This window comes from Moschus berezovskii, chromosome 21 (assembly GCF_049115385.1).
Source record: "Moschus berezovskii isolate FMDL1 chromosome 21, NW_MosBer_1.0, whole genome shotgun sequence".
Lineage (NCBI taxonomy): Eukaryota > Metazoa > Chordata > Mammalia > Artiodactyla > Moschidae > Moschus > Moschus berezovskii.
Window position 1 is genome coordinate 42,774,781 of NC_142480.1, and position 21,976 is coordinate 42,796,756.

Here is a 21,976-nt window from a genome sequence, read left to right on the forward strand (position 1 = left end):
TTTTTTGTTTGTTTGTTTTCACTCCAGGCTGCTATATTATTGGTAAGATCTTTTATATTTTAGTTCTAGGCTGGCTAAGTTATTGGCAAGACCATTTCTGAATTATGTGGTTCAATTATTTCAATTGTACCTACACATAAGAAAGCAGAACCCTGCAGTCTTCTCATGGAGATTGGATATCTAAAAGGACGCGCTGGCCCTAACTTATATGGAGAATTATATTTGATCAGAATGTAACACAGTGAAAACAATATAGATAAAATATAGGAGGGTTATTTGGCAGGGGGGATTGTCTTGTTTTAAAGACAGTAAGTTAATAGGAATTGTCTTTGTGTATATATTGGGTTCTGGCAAGGAGGAGGGATTCCAATAGTCCTGGAGAGGTGTTGGTTGAAAAAAACAAACAAACCAAAAAAATGCACAACCTAAAGTTTGAGAATTATGTTTTATTCAGCAGACTGGGGACTGGGCTTCCCTGGAAGCTCAGATGGTAAAGAATCCACTTGCAATGCAGGAGACCCAGGCTCAATCCCTGGGTCAGGAAAATCCCCTGGAGAAGGGAATGGCAACCTACTCCAGTATTCTTGCCTGGAGAATTCCATGGGCAGAGAAGCCTGGTGGACTAAAGTCCATGGGGTTGCAGAGTCAGACAGACTGAGTGACTAACACACACACACACACACACACACACACACACACACACACACACACACACACACGAGTGAGGACTATGGCCTAGGACATGGCATCTCAGATAGTTCTGAGGGACTGTTCCAAAGAGGTAAGGGAGAAGTCAGAATACATAGGAAGTTTTGCTGGAAAAAAAACATGCAGTGGAACATCAAAGGATAACTGCTAGTTGCAAAATACAGACGCCTCAACTTGAGGATTTTAGTATTTTAAAAATTTTTTTATTGGAGTATAATTGCTTTTCAATATTGTGTTTATTTCTGCTGCACAACATGAGTCAGCCATATATATATATATATATATATATCTCTCCCCTCCCTCTTGAGCCTCCCTCCATACCTTCATCCCACTTTTCTAGGTCATCACAGAGCACCAAGCTGAGCTCCCTATTCCTCTATGGAAAGATGCAAGAGTCTGGGCTCATTGAAATCATTCATTTGATTTGAATCTCAACTACCTAGGGCCAGTATCTTGTTTTTCTCCATTCTGAAATTCCCTCAGGCTGCACTGTTTTGGGTAGCTGCCGTGCCTGATGGCTTTACATTCTTGGTTTAAAGAAATGGCAGGTGATGTTTTTTTTTTTTAAAGTGCAACAACAGAAATGTATTGTCTCTTGGTTATGTAGACTGGAAGTCTGAGCCTAACTTGTTTGCAGGGCCCTGTTCTCACTGAAGGCTCTAGAGAAGGCTCTGTTCCAAGCCTGTCCTGGCTTCTGGTAGTTCCTTGACTTGTGGCAGCGTACCTGAAGGTTACCAGGGTCAGGTCCCTTTGAATGCAGCAGCTCAGTAACAGAAGCTACAAGATAGACTGATGTGAGGCAATAGCAATAAAAGCAGGCTTCAAGAAAAGGGACCAAGGACCACTATTAATAGGTGCACAAAGGTCTCAGAACCCTTATTCCAAATGCTACCTTGAATAACATTATAATAACATTTAGGAAAAATTTTTAAGAAATGTGTAGGACCCTGTATTATTAATAGCCTATGTAGTGTTAGTCACTCAGCAGTGTCTGACTCTTGCGATCCCACGGACTGTAGCCTGCCAAGCTCCTCTGTCCACGGGATTCTCCAGGCAAGAATACTGGAGCGGGTTGCCACGCCCTCTGCCAAGGGATCTTCCCAACCCAGGGATCGAACCTGTGTCTCTTGCGTCTCTTACATCTCCTGCATTGGCAGGCGGGTCTTTATCACTTTTGCCACCTGGGGAACCCCAATAGTCTTCAGGGTACCATAAAAGAAAAGCACTCAGTGGATGCCTTAAACAGCAGGAATTTATTTTTTCACAGCTCTAGAAGCTAGAAGTCCAAAATCAAGGTGTTCTTAGGGTTTGTTCTGCTCAGACTTCTTTTACTGGCTTGTTGACAGTCCTCTTCTAAAATGGTAGTTCTTGTTTAGTTGCTAAGTCATATCCTACTCTTTTCCAACCCCATGGACAGGACTGAGCCTGCCAGGCTCCTCTGTCTCCATCCTCACATGACCCCTTCTCTGTGTACACACAGAAGGAGAGAGAGAGCTGGGTGTCTCTTCCACTTCTTGGAAGGATGCTTCCTATTGGATTAAGCCACCCCTCCCCCCTGGTTTGGCCCCATTTAACCTGTAACCTCCTTATAGACCCTGTCTCCAAATACAGGTAGTTAGGGCTTCAGTATATAAATTTTGAGGGGATACAGTTTGGTCCATAACATTCTGGCTTTTGGCCCCCCAAATTCATGTCCTTCTCATGTGAAGAGTACACTCACCCCATTCAACATCTCCAGAATTCTTTAGGCCACGGGCTTCCCAGTGACTCACGAGGTAAAGAATCTACCTGCAATGCAGGAGACACAGGAGTTGCAGTTGGATCCTTGGGTTGGGAAGCTTCCCTGGAGGAGGAAATGGATACCCACTAGAGTTTTCTTGCCTGAGAAATCCCATGGACCTGGTGCACTACAGTCCAACCTTCATATTGCAGGACAAAGACACTACGATTGCCAAATACTATCCTTGAGGTTATGACTGGGAAGTTTCGGATAGGATAGTAAGTGCCCTGAACCAGCCGGTGTGTGGTGTGGTCAGCTCTCTGTGCAGATGAGTTTCCTGAATGTCCTGCAGGAGTTGGGCACTCTCCTCTCCCCTGTGGGGAGGGGCCCTGATGTGTGGGGTTTGGTTTGTTACAATATTGCTTCTGTTTTACCTTTTGGTGTTTTGGCCTCATGGCATGTGGGATCTTGGCTCCTCAGCCAGTGATGGCACTCGCACCCCCTGCAGTGGAAACATGAAGTCTTAACCACTGGACCACCAGGGAGGTCCCCACTGGACACTCATTGATACTTCAGAGCAGGTTTTGGTGAAAATGTAGAGGCAACGGCCACTTGTCCTGCAACGTTTGGATGGCTTGGGGCTCTGAGAACACCAAAGCCACAGGTGTCTAACTACCTCCATCTTTCAGGTATCCATGTGGCCCATGTATGAGCACAAGTGACCTTCATAGGAGCAGATCCTGCACACCTGGGATGTTTACAAAGCACATTGAAGATGTTCACTCAGAACCTCTTTTCCGAAAAGATCTTCAGCCAATCAACCATGGGTCAGGGGTCTCAGCCTTGGTGCCACATAGTCCTCGGTCCTACGCCCCCAGATACTATCTCATTAATGAACGTAACTCTCAGCAAAAGAAACATTCAACTTTCTGGCCAGAAAGACATTTCAAGATAGACACCTCCGGGGACACTGAGGATATGTACCCCAGGAACATGAGACGCTGTGCACCCCTGGCCTCTCCACAGCTCAGTGAAGAAGAGGAGGAGGTTCCGAGGAGACAGGTGAGAGAAGAACGGGCCTTCCACCCGCGTTCCTTGACTGACCTCCACAGGGTGCATCATTTTTATGTTGGCAAAAGTTCAGAAAGTCAGGCCCTGACTCCTGAGCTCCAGAGACCAGCACATTACACATCTTGGAATGATGGCTTTGGGGGTCAACTTGACAGGCCTATGTACATGCACAAAAAAGCACGCTCCCAGAATCTCCAATACCCCCAGCACCCTCTGAAGCCCAGGGTTAAGGCCAAATTTGAGCCATCCGTCACAGAATCTGACTTCATGCCAGCGGCATCCAGCAGGGACCAGCAGAACAGTGGCACCAACCAGTACTTCCAGGTCACCCACAACCAGCCCAAGTTCCCAAGGTCTGGGGGCCAGTTTGGCCGGAGGAAGGCAATATCGAGGCAAGAGTTGACTGCAGGTCTGAATGACCTGATTTGTTCAAACGTCTAGGGCTTTCTTCTGACATCCTGTTCCTAGAAATCACTCCTACTGGTAGAGTGTGGTGTGGTTGACAGTGCATGGTCCCTCCCCTTCTCGGAAGACAGACAAACACAACCAGTGGATGTGATCAGTGGGGCCTATCCAGGCATGTCATCTGCTGGTTGTGGCCCAGAGATCCACAGGGCCACAACTCCCTAATCTACAGCAACCGAACACAAGTGGGCTGTGTCTGGTGGTCTCTGGGTGCAGACACTTTAGGAGATTGTTTCAAAAAACCTCATCTTTGCCCTCCATTCAGTGTGACTCCAAATCATAAGCAAGCCAGGCAGCTCATCTAATTGCAAAACCCTCACCTGACATGTCTACCCTTGTCCTGAATCTTAGGACAAGCAGTGACCTGTTTGTGTTATAATGTTCTCTTGCAGCACACATAACTCAGTCCTCCCTGATAAGCACCCCAAAATGAGCTGGCTTCCCTTAAAGATTTCACAGTGCTTAATTACTTCATATTAATAATCAGTTTGATAGTGACCAGAGTAAAATTTATTAAGAATGTAAAATGTTGAAGTTGAAACTCCAATACTTTGGCCACCTGATGTGAAGAGCTGACTCATTTGAAAAGATCCTGATGCTGGGAAAGATTGAAGGTTGGAGGAGATGGGGATGACAGAGGATGAGATGGGGTTGGATGGCATCACTGACTCAATGGATGTGAGTTTGAGCAAGCTCTGGGAGTTGGTGAAGGACAGGGAAGCCTGATGTGCAGCAGTCCATGAGGTTGCAAAGAGGCAGACATGACTGAATGACTCAACAACAGCAAAATGCCCTCCCAACCATGACAGACCCAGGAGGTTGTGGCGTGTTCCAGATGAAAAGCTTACCCTGCCGTGGGAATATCCCTTTGTGATACAGTTCACATGCTTGGTCTTGGGGCTGTAGCCTAGAGCTCCCTGGGACATTGAAAAAGCCTAGCTTTGCCCCAGGCAGTAGTACCTGTGTCTGTGTGCAGGTAGGGGAGCATTCCATCTGGCAGGCCTTGCAGCATTCCTAAGAAAACGCGAGTTTAGCCAATATTTATCTAGGGTTGCAGATGTGCTCATTAGCTTTCAGTGAGCAACACAGCTCACATGCACTCCAGCACTTAGTATTAGGAATGACTTTAATTTAGAGCAATTTAAAAGATGCAGAATAGTACAGAGACTCGTGCGACAAGCACTCATACTTCTATTATGTCAACAACTGTTGACATTTCATTTCCATCTAGTCATTTTGTTATTAGAATATTACAGATACCAAAATTTACTCTAATCCCCACACTTAGTTGCATTCCCCTCATGCTACTAAGAGTTCAGCGTGTGCCCATTCACCACTTGTTTACAGTTATATATGCTGTATGCATGTAAATATATACGTATAAACATCCATAAACAATATGTAAGTACGTCGTACGTAAGTACTATAATACCGCATGTATTGTACATACTTACCTTTTTAATGTCCATTAAAGAAATAAACAGATCAAGCTCACTTATTGTAACTGCTACGTAGTGTTTCATCATGAATAAACTACATGATGTTTATCCATTTCTTACTGATGGACACTGAAATCATTCCCACTTCTTTGCAGCTAAAAATAATGTTACACTATTTTATACAGTGTCTACTGCATATGTGCCCATGTTGAGTTAGAAGTGGATACTAGTATTTTTTAAAAATTATTTTTAAAAAGATTTTTATTGAAATATAGTTTATTTACAATGTATTAGTTTCAGGTATACAGCAAAGTGATTCAGTTACATACACAAATATATACATATATATACACAAATATATGTTACATAATAATTTATAATAATAATTAGATATATAAATTTTCGCTTTTAGATTCTTTTCCATTAGAGGTTACTACAAGATACTAAGTATAGTTTTTGTGCTATACTACAAGATACTGAGTACAGTTCCTGTTCCAGTAAATCCTTTTTGATTATCTATTTTACATGTAGTAGAGTATATATTTTGGAGCTTCCCAGCTGGCTCAGTGGGTAAAGAATCCACTGGCAATGCAGGAAACGCAAACAGATGGGAGTTCCATCCTTGGGTCAGGAAGATCCTCTGGAGGAGGGCATGGCAACCCACTGAAGTATTGCCTGGAGAATCCCCTGGACAGAGGAGCCCAGTGGGTTACAGTCCATGGGGTCGCAAAGAGTTGGACACGACTGAGAGACTAAGCGCACACACATTGCTGCTGCTGCTGCTAAGTCACTTCAGTCATATCCGACGCTGTGTGACCCCATAGACGGAAGCCCACCAGGCTCCCCCGTCCCTGGGATTCTCCAGGCAAGAACACTGGAGTGGGTTGCCATTTCCTTCTCCAATGTGTGAAAGTGAAAAGTGAAAGTGAAGTCGCTCAGGCGTGTCCGACCCTTAGCGACCCCACAGACTGCAGCCTACCAGGCTCCTCCATCCATGGGATTTTCTAGGCAAGAGTACTGGAGTGGCTTGCCATTGCCTTCTCCGCGCACACACATTACTATATATAAAATAGATCAACAACAAGAACCTACTGGATAGCACAGGAACTACAGTCAATATCTTGTAATAACCTATAATGGAAAAGAATCTGAATCACTTTGCTGTAAAAATGTTAGCGACTTAAGGATGATTCTCTTGGTCACTCCCCTGCCCCGCCTTTTTTTTTTTTTTTTCTGCTGCATTATGAGGCATGCGGGATCTTAGTTCCCTAACCAGGGGTGGAACCCATGCCCCATAATTTGGGAGCACAGAATCTTAACCACTGGGCCACCAAGGAAGTTCATCTTGGTTACTTCTTACATTTCTGGATTCATGAATGTCATGAAATTCAAAGAAAAGTTTTCTACACACCTCTAAAAGACCAACTTCCCTAAACTGTGGTAGCATTCCTGTCTTCCTGATACTCTGTACTTGTGTGTTTGTGTGTTTTTCCTCCTTTTAATGGTTCGTATGTCATTGTATGTATGTTTTAACCTTTGCCCATTTCATAGTAAACACTGCATATCCTTATGGGGAGTGGGAATCAGTAAAGCATATGAGTCAACATGTGACCCTCAGAAATATAAACAGGTGTGGTGTGTACCACAGTTCTGCCACTGATTAGCTGTGTTGCCTTGGTCACCCTCACCTGTGTGCTATGCTGTTTTTAAAATGATTTTATTTATTTATTTGGCTGTGCTGGGTCTTCACTGCTGCACGGGCCACTCTCTGGTTGCCATGCGTGGGCTTCTTGTTTCAGTGTTTTCTCCTGGTGTGGAGCGTGGGCTCTAGGGCATGTGGGCTCAGTAGCTGCGGCTCCTGGACTCTACAGCACAGGCTAAATAGTTGTGGTGCACGGGCTTAGTTGCTCAGCAGCATGTGGGATCTTCCCTGATCAGGGATCAAACCCATGTTCCCTGCATTGGCAGGCGAATTCTTAACCACGGACTCACAGGGAAGGGCCAATCCTCAGTTTCTTAACCCAGGTTGTTCAGTCACTCAGTCATGTCCAACTTTTTTCGACCCCATGGACTGCAGGCAATTGGAGATAGTTGTCTCTACCTGTGAGGGTTAAATGGCACAACACAGGTAACGTGGTTGGGACAGTGGCCTGCCAGTGAATAAAGAAGCACCTGTATGCCGACAGAGTAGATCACCTAGCACCTGCCTGCCTAAGTAAACATGCATACAGTTCTTCATCGGAGTCTATGTAGAAAGCAAACACTCCATTCAGGAGCTTTTAGGATCAGAGCACTTGGACATTTGGCCCATCCCGTCGGTGGTCTGGTGGTGGTTTGAGTTAGGAATCTCTGGGCCCCCTGCCCCATAGGCATTTAGTTAAAATTCATCTTGGACTTGGGTGAGGTGTGCCCTGGACAACTGAGTGATTTGGAGGCCTGACAACCTCCCGGGTGGGGTCTGATCAATGGGATCTACAGATGTCAGTCATTCCTTCTGCCCTGCTGGCTCTGAAGGAGCCTCCAGCAGACTGCTAAACAGGCCAGCTGAGCAGCTCTGGTGGGTGGGTGGCACTCACCCTCTGGCTCTTGCCAGCTGCTCATCTTGCCCTGTCCCGGCCTCTGGAGACAAAACAGACGAGAGCCTGCCCTCGGCTGGCCCTGCTTCACCTGGCCCCTGCTGCCAGTGTGTGAAGACCTCAGGGATGAACAGTTTGCCTCTCTGAATATTTCAAATATACCCAGGACTGGCATTTTCTGGCAGCAAAGATTAAAGTGTCTTACAGTGCAAGAAAAATGTTAAAGCCATACTCCAGTTTGTAAGTATAAAAATCTCTTAAATGTTCGATGTCTAAAAGTCACTTTCTAGAGCAAAACTTACTTTCCTTCAGCTTCGTTTTCACAGTGTTTTATCCCCAAACAAAATTCTAATAAGCTCCAGACTATGAGTTCAAAGCTGCAACTTTAAGAATTATTCTACATTGAAATTTTTAATGATGCTTTTTAAACCTACATGTCAGTAAACCTACATGTCAGTAATTAATATAGTAAGCAGTAGATGATGCTATAAAGTGAAAAAATGTCTTTTGGCATTACCCCCTCCTGTTAACAGTTTATTCTATGCCTTTTTATAAGTGCATATTCCAAACTAAAAGTACATATATCAATATATATGTAAACATAGAAATATAAGCATGTACAAACACAACTTGAGTTATTTCTCTTTCTCACTCAATATATATATATACATGATCTATGATATATATATTATATATGTTTACTTACTGTATGCCATGCACCTTTCTCATTGCTTTTCATTTCTTAACTTTAACCCATATGTCAACCCAATGAGTTAGTATTACTATTGTTTTCATTTTACAAATGAGGATGAAAAATTCTGGAATGGCCAGTTATGTACCGAAGTCACAGCTAATATATGGGGACCCTGGGATTTGAACCAGCGCACTCTGATTTGAGCCCTGACTCTTATCTGGAATGCTGTTATCCTTCAACATATATGTATATATATATGACATTTTTCCTGTTACTACACATATAAACATTTGTCCTGTGTCAGGAAGATCCCCTGGAGGAAGAAATGGCAACCCACTCCAGTATTCTTACCTGGGAAATTCTGTGGACAGAGGAGCCTGGCAGGCTACAGGTCCATGAGGTCGCAAAGAGTCAGACATGACTGAGCGACTAAGCATGCACCCATGGGGTAGTTGGTGGGGATAAAAATTTAAATAATTTTAAGTTATTTTAGAGTTAAGCTTGAAATACCATTTTATTTCCTTCCTAGAGAGTTAATTGCTCTTGATTAAAATAGTCAACTCATATTCACTCATACTTCTAGTTGCCTAGGCTCTTTTGAGCATTTCCTGTCTGTTCCAGCCCCACCTTTGTTCATCTGGGCCACATTATATGAATGGCTACATAATAATCCAATACATGGATATCCTGTAACTTTGTTTAATCTACTGACAAATAATAGGTTGTTTCCAGTGATAAAACCAACTTTATACATCTGTGTGCAGGAGTTGCTGGGTCAAAAAACCAGTAAATTAAAATTTTAATATATTATTCTATTCCCAGAAGGTTACAAAAATTGACACTCTCACCCACAACTGTTTTTCCATATGCTCACCAACAGAGAGAATTAACAAACCTCTTCAGAGTTGTCTCTCAGATAGGTGTAAAAAGTGCCCCTTGTTTTAATCTGTAACTCCCTAAAAATGGCAACCCACTCCAGCGTTCTTGCCTGGAGAATCCCGGGGACAGGACACGACTGAAGTGCCTTGGCAGCAGCAGCGACAGTGAGGGTGGTTCTGCATCTTCTCAGATCTTTGTTAGCCACGCTTATTTTTCTGCAGTGTCTGTCTATATCTGATGCATCCTTTTTGTCTGCTGGGTTATTTGAAAATGATTTAGTGATTTCCAAGAGCACTTTGTACTAAAACTTCCTTTTAGTTAAAATAGGCTAATTTCCCCTCAGACTGTGGTCTGACTTTTTATATTTTGATGTGCTTAATTTTTTAACCATGGTTAACTTACTGGTCTTATATATATATATATATATATATATATATATATGTATGTATTTGACATGGACCATTTTAAAAAGTCTTCATTGAATGTTACAATATTGTTTCTGCTTTATGTTTTGGGTTTTTTTGACCCAAGACGTGGGATTTTAATTCCCTGAACAGGGATCAAACTGGCACCCTCTGCATTGGAAGGCAAAGTCCTAATCACTGGACCACCAAGGAAGGAAGTCTTTTTTTTTTTAATGGCTTCAAGGAACATTCACATGCATTACTTCACCTGCCCATCACACTGGCATGGGACGGCATCTATCATGGTCTCGTATCACCTATAAGCAAACAGGCTAAGTGACTTGCTCAAAAGCACACAGTGAATTGTGCATGAAGCCAGGTTTCAGTTCAGTTCAGTTGCTCAGTCGTGTCCGACTCTTTGTGACCCCATGAATCACAGCACGCCAGGCCTCCCTGTCCATCACCAACTCCCAGAGTTCACTCAAACCCACCTCCATCGAGTCGGTGATGCCATCCAGCCATCTCATTCTCTGTCGTCCCCTTCTCCTCCTGCCCCCAATCCCTCCCAGCATCAGAGTCTCTTCCAGTGAGTCAACTCTTCGCATGAGGTGGCCAAAGTACAACTCTCTAATTCCACATCCAGCCTCTCAGCACCTGGCAGTCCATCACATCTTCCATGAAATGGTTTCAAGTAATTTTCTTTACACCATTTTTTAAAAAACTTGAGATGAAACAATATGCACACAAAAGAGAAAATAAAAACTGATCTCAGTGTTGATCTTTTCAAATATTTAGTTGGTTATAGCTCTGAAAAGGGGGTCCCGGGTGGCTCAGTGGCTTCCTTTGTAGCTCAGTCAGTAAAGAGTCTGCCTGCAACGCAGGAGACCCGGGTTCCATTCCTGGGTCAGGAAGGTCCCCTTGAGAAGGAAATGGTAACCCATCCAGTATTCTTGCCTGGAGAATCCCATAGACAGAGGAGCCTGGCAGGCAGTCTCTGGGACTTGATAGTTTATGGGGTTGCAAGAGTCGGACACGCCTAAGCACATGCAGCAGCAGCAGCTGCACTTGGGTTCCATCCCTGGGTGGGGAAGATTCCCTGGAGAAGGGAATGGCAACCCACTCCAGTGTTCTTGCCTGGGAAATCCGATGGACAGAGGAGGAGCCTGGCAGGCCACAGTCCATAAGGTCGCAGAAGAGTCGGACACGACTAAATGACAATAACCGCGCTGTGAAGGAGGAAAGGAGCTGAGGGGATGTGATCCCATTCACCCCCCTAAGGTGGAAGCCACCAGAGGCACAGAACTCTATCTCTTAGCTGGGCCCAGCTCTGTCCCAGATGCCAGCGCATCCCAGTGTCTCCCAGACATCCCTTGGAGGTCTTTCAGGCACCTCCTACTGAATAAGACCAGAACTGAACGCACCATGTCTCCCCTCAACCCTGCCTCTGGTCTCCTCTCAGTTAAGCCACCAGCGGCTCAAGCCAGGAGGTGGGCGTCATGAGCTTCCTACTCCTCCAGTCTCCACCATCTGTCACAGAGATCTCTATATTCCAGCTTTCTAAACACTTTCCGAGGGTCCCCTTCTCTCCACCTGCACCACCACCCCCTGCTCCAGGCCACCCCATCTCTCCCACGACCGCTGCAGCTTCCTAACTGCCCCCACCCCCACCGCCGTCTCTGCGCACACTGCCGCTCCCCTACAACAGCCGCCCTAGAAAGGAATGCTGCTGCTGCTGCTGCTCCCAAGTCACTTCAGTCGTGTCCGACTCTGTGCGACCCCATAGACGGCAGCCCACCAGGCTCCCCCGTCCCTGGGATTCTCCAGGCAAGAACATTGGAATGGGTTGCCATTTCCCTCTCCAATGTGTGAAAGTGAAAAGTGAAAGTGAAGTCGCTCAGTCATGTCTGACTCGTAGCGACCCCATGGACTGCAGCCTACCAGGCTCCTCCGTCCATGGGATTTTTTAGGCAAGAGTACTGGAGTGGCTTGCCATTGCCTTCTCCGCTAGAAAGGAATATCTGATGGAAATTTCACCATCATCTACCCTGGCAGAAAGCCTCTGCGCACTCAAGACAAAAGTCCACTATGCTTACCCAAGCCTACGATGCCGTCCAAGACCTATTCCCGCCCTCTTGGCTCTCCACCACTGGCCCTCCCACGTTCCGGAGCCCCGAGCCCCTCCCTGAGCTGGGACTGGCGAAAGGCGAATCCCGCCGGACCTTGCGCGGGGCGCCCTGGACCAGCCCAGGCTGAGCGCCTAGTGTGCGCTGCCGGGCCGGTCTATCTCCGGCCCTGCTAATCTCAGAGAAGGGCGGGACCTATCAGACGGTCTAAACCAATCCTAGATCGGGGGAGGGGCTGGGGCGGGACTCTGGGCTCCAAGCCAGGCCCTGGTTTTCCGGCTTCCCAAACCTAAGTGCGGGGCAGCAACCGCACACCCCGCCTGCGACCCCTAGGCCTCGCGCGTTCTTCGGCGCAATGGACCTGGCGACGGCCGCGCAGGTGAGCGAGGCGGTGGCGGAGAAGATGCTCCAGTACCGGCGAGACAAGTCAGGCTGGAAGATTTGCCGGGAAGGCGTGAGTGAGGAACGGGGGCAGGAGGGGTCGTGGGGCCTTTGCTCCCTGGGGCTGGAGTCTCAGAAGCCTCTAGGCTCCTCCTCTCCCGAGAGGTTTTCTGCATTCTATCCCCTGGAGCTAGATTAAAGAGGAGATTTCACTAGGGGTTGTTTCCTTAAAAAAAATATAGGGCCAGCTGTGCACACAGTGACCCCCAGGAGATGAATATGTATCCCTTTCACTAAATGACTTAGTCAAGGTCACCTGCTGGCAAATGGTTAGGGTGGAGCGGGAAGCACAAAACAGACCTAAATTATCTGAGGAAATAAGATGCATGGTGGTTTTTAAAGTGATTTGAAAATCTCCAGTGCTCTAAAGCTCTTCCAGTAGCCACACGAGATCCCTTTGTCCATCACATCCTCCTGGAGGCAGCTTTGTTCAGGACTAGTCCCCACTCTGTCACGAATCAGTTGGGTCTCACCTTGGTGACTTGCATCTCTTGAGGCTCTTGAATTTTCTTCCATAAAACAGGGGATCGGGCCCTATCTCCCAAGAGCCCTTCTAGCTCTAAAATTGTGCGATTCTGTGCCTTTTGACAGAATGGAGTTTCAGTTTCCTGGAGGCCATCTGTGGAGTTTCCAGGGAACCTGTAAGTGCATGCCTTGTTAAGAGCTCCTCAGGGTGTCACACCTCTCCTGATGTTTCTGTGGGTTTGCTTCCTTTGAGATGGCAGTCCATCCTAGCACCTGGAATCAACTTGCCAGTCATCCTCCGGAAAAGCTTTTGGATCTAACTAAATCATTTCCTTAAACTGTATTCTTGTGAAAGCTTAGCGTCCGTCCGTTTCTGCAGGCCCATGGGGAGGTGGGCTAGTAGATGTCAGCCCCTTCTCTGCAAGGCTGTCTTAAAGAAGAGTGGCAGACATGGCTTCTAGTCCTGTGCAATCCCAGGATAAACACGTTTGGTTGATGCCTTAGGGTCACATTGCTCTTTGTGCTCCAGGTACAGAGGAGAAGGCATTGTGAACGGGACACCAGAGCAGGTGTGGGACTGCGTGAAGCCACTTGCTGGGACTTTACGAGCTCAGTGGGATGAGAATGTGAACAGTTTTGAAATTATTGAAAGCCTCAGTGATGTAAGTCTTTCCAAGCACTGTTATCCAGAGACAGTTAGCCGACTCTTTCCCCTCTGGGAAGGGTCAGTGACACCTTTAGGCAAGGGGTTGTTGTTTTGTTGCTAAGTCGTGTCTGACTCTTTGCAACTGTAGCCAGCCAGGCTCCTCAGTCCACTGGATTTCCCAGGCAAGAATACTGGTGTGGGTTGCCATTTCCTTCTCAAGGAATTTTTCCTAACTCAGGGATTGAACCTGCCTCTCTTGTGTCCCCTGCATTGGTAGGTGGATGCTTTACCACTGTGGCACCTGGAAAGCCCTTAGGCAAGGGGAGTACCCAGCAAATAGGTTGTGCACTGCTCAACACTTAAACCCAGCCTCAGCCCAGGTATAGGTATGTAACAGTGAGACCCAGATAGGTAGAGCTGCCCTAAACAGAGCTGAGAGAACCCTGCAGTGGCTAATGAAGGCGTGAGTGCAGAATGAATGTGAGCTCTGAGAACGGTGAAGCAGCCTGGATTGGACGCATCAGCTGTAGTTTGAAATATTGCCCCTTAATGGGACCATGATAATGAGTCCTGGCCAAAGACTCAGGATCCTCTGCCAGCTGTGAGGCTGTGCCAGGGGGCAAATTCTGGATGCCAGTTTCTCTGCTGATAAAACATGTGTTATCTAGCCTAGTGCTGCCCGGTAGAACTTTCTGCTGTGATGAAAATATTCTACAACAGCACTGTTCAATACAGTAGCCACTGGCCCCAAGTGGCCACAGACATTTGAAAGGTGTCTAGTTTGAAGAAATAGTTAATTTTATATAATTTTCATGATTCAGTGTAAATTTAAATAGCCATATGGAACTTGTGGCTGCCATATTGGACAGCAGAGATCTAGCTGGTCCTGCCCTGGGATCCTCTGTAGTGTTAAGCATGTGTGTGTGCGCTAAGTTGCTTCAGTTGTGTCTGACTCTTTACGATCCCATGAACTGTAGCCTCCAGGCTCCTCTGTCCATGACATTTCCCAGGCAAGAATACTGGAGTGGGTTGCCATTTTCTCTTCCAGGGGATCTTCCCAACCCAGGAATCCAATCCGGGTCTCTTGCGTTGGCAGGCGGATTCTTTACCACTGAGCCACTTGGGAATCCCTGTAAAGAATCCACCTCATTTTGGTTATAGAAATTAAGGAAGAAAAAAAAAAAGACATAGCCAAAAGAAATGAAAAAGTTGCCTTGAGGAAATGTTGCTAGTTTTTTTTTTTTTTTTGAATGGTGCCTTGATCTTGACATCTGTGGACCTAGTACCCTCTTGGGTGCTTCTATAGCAGGTGTTATGAAACTTCAAGCCATAATTCTTTACTACTTGATCGGCAGGTGCCAAGTGTTCTTAACCTTCACCAGGAATTCACATATTCACATTTCAATTCATCATCACAGGAGTTAATGTCAGTGTTTCGTGAAGGGTGGGGCACAAGGTGATAGGTCTTTAACAGTCGAAGCTGAACTTCAGTCACACCTTGTGAGGTCACTCCATTTCAAGCCTTCAATCTCTCTGATAACTTGAAGCGGAATGTCTCAGGGGCTGATGTGCCTTTGACACCTTGCTAATCTCCATTATGACAGACAGCTGGCCTCAGGCTCAGAATCAGAACCCAAGAATTCCGTGTGTGTGTGTGTGTGTGTGTGTGTGTGTGTGTGTGTGTAGCAGTTGTTTTTTATTTAGGCAAATTGATACCTTCTTTTTCATTTCCAGCAGTTAAATAGCTTCCTTTTAAAATAAGTTTAAGTTTTAAAAAGTGAGCACATTTAGATGAAAAATATTAAGTGAATGGGCTTCCCTGGTGGCTTAGATGGAAAAGAAATCTGCCTGCGATACAGGAGATCTGGCTTTAATCACTGGGTCGGGAAGATCCTCTGGAGAAGGAAATGGCTACCCACTCCAGTATTCTGGAGAATCCCATGGACAGAGGAGCCTGGCAGGCTACAGTCCATGGGATCACAAAGAGTCAGGCACAACTGAGTAATTAACACACATTCCCAAACTCCGCGAATTGGTGATGGACAGGGAGGCCTGGTGTGCTGCGATTCATGGGGTCACCAAGAACACGACTGAACAATGGAACTGAACTGAATAATGGGATAGGCTCTCCCTGGGACTGTCCCATCCTGGGCCCTGATCTTATGACCCTGAAAGGACCGAGGTCCTGCTGGAGTAGGGGAACCATGGGATAAAGCATGGGCTTGGGGGGTCCTTGACTTGTAAAGTGGGGGAATGGACTTGGTGGAATATTCTGAGACTGGGTGAAGTTCTAGGGGTGCTCCCTCCCAGGGCTGGGACTGGGGGAAACCAGAAAGCTGTGTAGGACACATATTTAAGGAGGCACTGTTCTCAGGGTTGGGCAGGAACATCAGAGTCAGCCTAAGAAAGGAATGGCCTTGCCTCAGCCTAGACCTGGCCCCGTTCAAGTCTCTCCTCTCCACCCTGAGCTTTGTGGTCAATTCCTTCATTTCTGCAAGCCTCAGTTTTCTTATTTGGTCAAATGGGTAAATGAAACCAGTTTCTCAGTTGTGAGGGACCACTGAGGGCATTGTCCATAGACTCAGTGGACATGAGTTTGAACAAACTCCGGGAGATAGTGAGAGACAGGGAAGCCTGGCGTGTGGCAGTCCATGGGGTTGGTGCAGAGTTGGTCAAGACTTAGTGACTGAACAATGGAGAGCTTTGTCCAGCCAGACTCTTATTACATGCTCCACCAGTGACAACTCTCGTGATCCTTTTTATTTTTTAAAATACTTATTTGTTTTTAGTTTTGCCTGAGTCAAGTCTTAGTTGCTGCAGGCCAGCTCTTTGTTGCATCATCTGGGCTGCCCTTGTTGCCCCAGTCACAACCCAAGATTTTGCAAACTGGGTGTGTTCCCGTGACTCTTGGCACCTCCATCCGGGGAAGGTCACTCCAGACCCTCTAGGTCACAACACCACCTTGCTGTCAGTGCTGTTCCCATCTTCCAGAGCCTGGGTTATTGGGACCGGATGCGGGGGCCGGTGAGCTCCGAGTGGAGTCAGGGCAGGGAGCAGATGCCTGGCCATTGGACGCAGCTGGACCCCTCTTTCCTCTGACAGACCCTGCTCTTCAGCAGAACCAGCACCCCCTCGGCCGTCATGAAGCTTATTTCCCCCAGAGACTTCGTGGACCTGGTGCTGGTCAGGACATACGAGGACGGCACCATCAGTTCCAACGGTGAGTGACGGCGGGCCTGCTCCGAGGTGGTAGTGGGCTGCTGGTCTCTGTCTCCCCCACCCCCGCCCAGTTCCCCAAAGAAAGCCCACCAGCTAGAAATCCCCGGGGCACGCACAGCCTGGGCCCGTTTTTGTGTGTTCCCCTCTCCTTGTCAGGTTTGGGGGGATTCTGTGCCAGGGAGGTCTGAGATGAGAGCGTCCACACACGTTAGTTTAGTTTAGATTCCATCAGCACCCTGTTTTCATTCCTGCTGAGGTGCATAGTTCGTACCCCAGACACACGGGCTATGGTTTAGCTCCAGGGAACCCCAGGGTGTGGTGATCCTCTGCATCCAGGGAGCACCTTCCCATCAGGGCTGTGGCGCTGTCGGCTCCCCGACTTCCAGCCAGGAGCAGAGTTCCTGCCTCTGCACTTTTTACAGTTCCTCCTGCAGAAAGCGCCAGCCTGGCTGCTTTCCGGAATATCCTATGTGGGGGCAGGGGGTGGCACTTCCACACCTCTGTTGGCTGGGATTTGAGAAGGGTCCTTCTTCCTTCTGTGCTCAAGCCTGACGTCTGAAATGTTCTTTCTTTTAAAAAAGCAAATGTATTTATTTGACTGTGCTAGGTCTTAGTTATGGCATTTGGAATCTAGTTCCCTGCATGTGTGTATGCTCAGTAATGCCCAACTCTTTGTGACCCCCCTGGACTGTAGCCCACCAGGCTCCTCTGTCCATGGGATTCTCCAGGCAAGAATACTGGAGAGGGTTGCCATGCCCTCCTCCATGGGATCTGCCCAACCCAGGGATTGAACCCACCTCTCCTGCGTTGGCAGGTGGATTCTTTACCACTGAGCCACCAGGGAAGACCCTGAATTATTCTTTCCTCTAATACTCTGGCAGATTGGCGAGGGTGTGTGTGCGTGTGTGAACGCGTGTGTGTGAGGGACAGAGGGGTGGCAGGAGGGAGAGCTCAGGCTCCAGGTGACTGGTCTGCATACACTCTGGGTGCCCGGTAAGGCCCTTCAGCCACTGTGGCCCGATTGCCCGAAGTTGTAGCTCCCTGACCCTTCACTCTCTCTTCCAGCTACCAATGTGGAGCATCCATCTTGTCCCCCGAAACCGGGTTACGTGAGAGGATTTAACCATCCCTGTGGTTGTTTCTGTGAACCTCTGCCAGGGTAAGGACAACCTCCTAGAATGAATGACGTGCCCAGACCTCACTGTGGCTTCACTGCAGATGTCCTGTTGTTGTTGAGTCGATCAGTCGTGTCCAACTCATGGCCACCCCAGGAACTGCAGCATGCCAGGCCGCTCTGCGCCTCACCGTCTCCCAGAGTTTGTTCAAACGCATGTCCATTGAATCGGTGATTTCATCCAACCATCTCATCCTCTGCCTTCCCCTTCTCCTTTTGCCTTCAGTTTTTCTCAGCATCAGGTCTTTTCTAGTCAGTCAGTTCTTTGCATCAGGTGGCCAAAGTATTGGAGCCTCAGCTTCAGCATCAGTCCTTCCAGTGAACATTCAGGGTTGATTCCCTTTAGGATTGACTGGTTTGATCTCCTTTCTATCCAAGGCAGAGGATGTTCTACTCAATGGCAACATTAATGATGATTCCCAATAGTTAAAATGCCTTACAGCTCTGTAGGCCTTGCTGTTACAGAGCCCCACATATACACATCGGTGATGTAATACGCCAAAGTTCTGTTGACATGTGGGAAAGAACTGTGGTGGTGGTACTGTTCGGTCACTCGGTCGTGTCCAACTCTTTGCAACCCCATGGACTGCAGCACACCAGGCTTCCCTGTCCTTCACCATCTCCCAGAGTTTGCTCAAACTCACGTCCACTGAGTTAGTCATGCTCTCTAACCATCTCATCCTCTGCCACCCCCTTCTCCTCCTTTCTTCAAAATTTTGGGGAAGTGTCCTTACTCCCCCTAGGCAAGCTGGGCAGATGTCATGGTCCCATTTAGCAGCTGAAGAAACTGAGGCTCAGGGAGGCTGGGGAGTCTGTGCGGGGTCACAGGCTGGCCGTGTAGGGTCTGGGCACCCAGTCTTCTTGGGGTTCTGAGAGCGCTCTGCCAGCTGGGAGCAGCCAGGAGCTTGGCTGTCACCACCGTCAGTCCCCCCACTGGTGCTAATCTTGTGTCCCCTCAGCGAGGAATGAGGTTGAGATGCTCTGGCCTGAAGGGTGATTCTGAGAGCACAGCATGAGTCAGCACCAGGGCTGAGCTCAGAAACGGCTCTGTCGCCGTGTCTGACAGATCATGGCCAGGTTTTGGTTTTCTGTGTTTTTTTGCCATACCGGGCAGCACACAGCATCTTAGTTCTCATGTTTTTGGTCTAAGTCTCCACTGTTGCTGTTTAGTCACTCGGTTGTGTCCGACTCTTTCGTGATCCCATGGACTGTAGCCCGCCATGCTTCTCTGTCCATGGGATTTCTCGGGCAAGAATACTGGAGTGGGTTGCCAGTTCCTTCTCCAGGACATCTTCCCGACCCAGGAATCAAACCCACATCTCCTGAATTGGCAGGTGGATTCTTTACCGCTGAGCTACCAGGGAAGCCCTCATTTACACTCTTCAGTATTATTCAGGGCATCAAAGTGTTTTGTTCATGTGGATTATATCCATCAATATTTATTATATTTGACATTAAGCCTGGGACATTTTAAAATATTTATTTTAAAATAATGATACATTCATTAGAAGTGACTCATTGGAAAAGACCCTGATGCTGGGAAAGATGGAAGGCAAAGGAGAAGGGAACGGTGGAAGATGAAATGGTTAGATAGCATCACCAACTCAACATGAATGTGTGCAAACTCCAGGGGACAGTGAAGGACCGGGAAGCCTAGCATGCTGCAGTCCAAGGGGTTGCAAAAAGTCAGTCGTGATTTATCGACTGAACAACAACAACAGCAATTACATGATAACAAATATTATTGTGAAAAATAAATATATTTTTCAAAAGAGAAAAATAGTGGAGAATGGTCTTGTTTTACATTTGAAATATTAATGTCAGGCTTAATAAAAGCTCACATCTGCTTCTCCATTCAGTTTGTTGTGATATACACATCAAAGAGCCTTTGGAAACTGCACCCCCACAGCAGCGAAGCTATTAACAACTCCATTCAAATAAAATGCTCAGGGACCTTCCTGGTGGTCCAATGGCTAAGACTCCGTACTTCCAATACAGGGGATGCAGGTTCGATCCCAGGCTGGGAAAGTAAGATCCCACATGCTGTGAGGCATGGCCTCCAAAAATTAAAAATAAATAAACAAAAATGCTTGGTCTCCACAAAGCCCATGGCTTCGTTGTGCTGGCCATGGAAAAATTTGTGAGAATAAAGTACAGGCTGAGAGAATGGGAGTGAAAAGGCAAATCACATCTTAGTGCTGTGAGGAAAATAGCCTTGACCTTGAAAAGCCCTTGAAAGGGTGTCAGGAACCCCTAGGAGTTGCCAGACATCTCACAGAATCACTGCCCTCAATGGTCAGAGGGCAGCATCGTGTCTCTTTCTCCCAGGACCCGGCGCTGGAAACAGTTCACTGAAAGACTTTCCCGAGTGAGTCAGGCACAGGGAATGAATGACCTTGCTTGGGATGGAAATGGGGGCATGTCCTCACTTGCCATCCATGTGGGGCCAGGAAAGCATGCTCTAGAGGACCCGCTTCCATCCTGAAAAGCAGCAGGTCCAGCGGGGACCCCTGGGCAGTGATCCAGCAAAATCCCTGGGTTTGGACCACTTCCCTGAGTGGGCCCTCAGTTCTAGATACCTAACAGCCCTGTTTTTGTTTTCACAGGGAGCCAAACAAAACCAGCTTGGTCACGTTCTTCCAGACTGACCTCAGTGGTTACCTCCCACAGGGCGTGGTGGACTCCTTCTTCCCCCGCAGCATGGCTGGATTCTATGCCAACCTTGAGAAAGCAGTGAAGAAATTCTTCGGCTGACATCCTGGCTGGTTGGCCGAGAACTGCAGTGGCTCATGCAGAAGGGCAGTTGTTGGGACACCCCTGGAGAGCCTGGAAGCACATGGGCTCCTTTGGAAGACACCGATGGAAAGTTCGTGTCCGGGGACATCAGCCAGGGGCAGCCCTGGGTCCCCTGCTCCTCCATCTACTCGGGTGGGGCTGTTGTCATCCAAGCACACCTTCTCCGGGAGGTGCATAAGAGCCCCGACCACCAGATGGGGACTCTGCCTGGGCACCGTGGGACACACTAGTCCAAAGCCTTCCTCTGCCGGTCACTCTCAGAGATCCCCCCAAACCTGGCTCAGCCCCTTTGTTGCATCTGAGCTTGCAGTCCTGTACCACAGATACCCCGATGTATGGTGCTGGGCCAGCCTTCCCCTTAAAGACGTCAACTTGATGTTTATAAAATGAGATGAGCCTTCAGGAAAAACACTTTCAGTATTCCTTTTGTTGTCTCTTTTATTCAAATCATTTTTCTTTCTTTTTCCCCTGCATGAGTTAAATTTCAAGTGCCCCAGGGAAACCAGGCAGTTTGAATCTGGCCCTGGAAGCACTCTGGAATTGATTCTGGATGGAGCAAGCCTACAAGTGGGATTTGAGGAGAACCTTCCCTCCCTTGGGCATTTGCCTTTTCTTGTCTTTGGTTATGGAAGGTGGAGCAGGAGTCTTCTGGCCTCCAAGCCCTGGTAGGGCCATACGGCTGTTATCAAGTCCATGGGATTTCCCAGGCAAGAATACTGGAGTGGGTTGCCACTTCCTTCTCCAGGGGAGCTTCCCAACCCAGAGATCAAACCCATGTCTCTTGCATTGGCAGGCAGCTTCTTTACTGCTGAGCCACCAGAGGAGCCCCGGTCAGGGGATACTAGGCGTTGCTAATCAATTTTCTTGCCCCGAGCTCAACAATCAGGCCCTAAGTAATGACCAAACCAAATATCCCTTTGGTCAGGCACACAGAGGTAGTTTCCCGACAATGTTCTGTCTGCATTTAAAAGCATCTTGGCCTGTTGAGCACGTGCTTGGCTGCTCAGTTGTGTCCGACTCTTTGTGAACCCACGGCCTGTGGCCCATCAGGCTCCTCTGTCCATGGCATTCTCCAGGCAATGCCCTGGAGTGGGTGCCATGCCCTCCTGCAGGGAATCAAACTAGGAATCGAACCTGAGTCTCTTTGTGTCTCCTG

At 47.5% G+C, this 21,976-nt stretch overlaps 2 protein-coding genes across 4 annotated transcripts in view; both read left to right on the forward strand.

Moving 5' to 3' along the window:
- The window catches only part of TMC3 (transmembrane channel like 3), a 49,695-nt gene extending 44,153 nt beyond the window's left edge, over positions 1 to 5,542 (forward strand). Inside the window, exon 22 of the mRNA XM_055417964.2 lies at positions 3,118 to 5,542. Within this exon, the coding sequence (XP_055273939.2) occupies positions 3,118 to 3,940 (823 nt within the window). The 3' untranslated portion in view covers positions 3,941 to 5,542. The remainder of the gene's footprint in view (positions 1 to 3,117) is intronic.
- Positions 5,543 to 12,322: 6,780 nt separating this feature from the next.
- STARD5 (StAR related lipid transfer domain containing 5) lies at positions 12,323 to 21,536 on the forward strand. 3 transcript variants are annotated; one of them, XM_055417963.2, is made up of 6 exons: positions 12,323 to 12,533; positions 13,112 to 13,161; positions 13,515 to 13,647; positions 16,734 to 16,851; positions 17,916 to 18,009; positions 20,695 to 21,536. In XM_055417963.2, the coding sequence occupies exons 1-6, from the start codon at positions 12,435 to 12,437 to the stop codon at positions 20,759 to 20,761; spliced, it is 561 nt and encodes a 186-aa protein (XP_055273938.2). In that variant the 5' UTR covers positions 12,323 to 12,434; the 3' UTR covers positions 20,762 to 21,536. The 3 variants fall into 3 exon arrangements, with proteins under 3 accessions (XP_055273938.2, XP_055273936.1, XP_055273937.1); XM_055417961.2 differs by having other exon boundaries at positions 12,328 to 12,533; positions 20,631 to 21,536; XM_055417962.2 differs by having other exon boundaries at positions 12,343 to 12,458; positions 20,631 to 21,536.
- Positions 21,537 to 21,976: the final 440 nt, after the last annotated feature.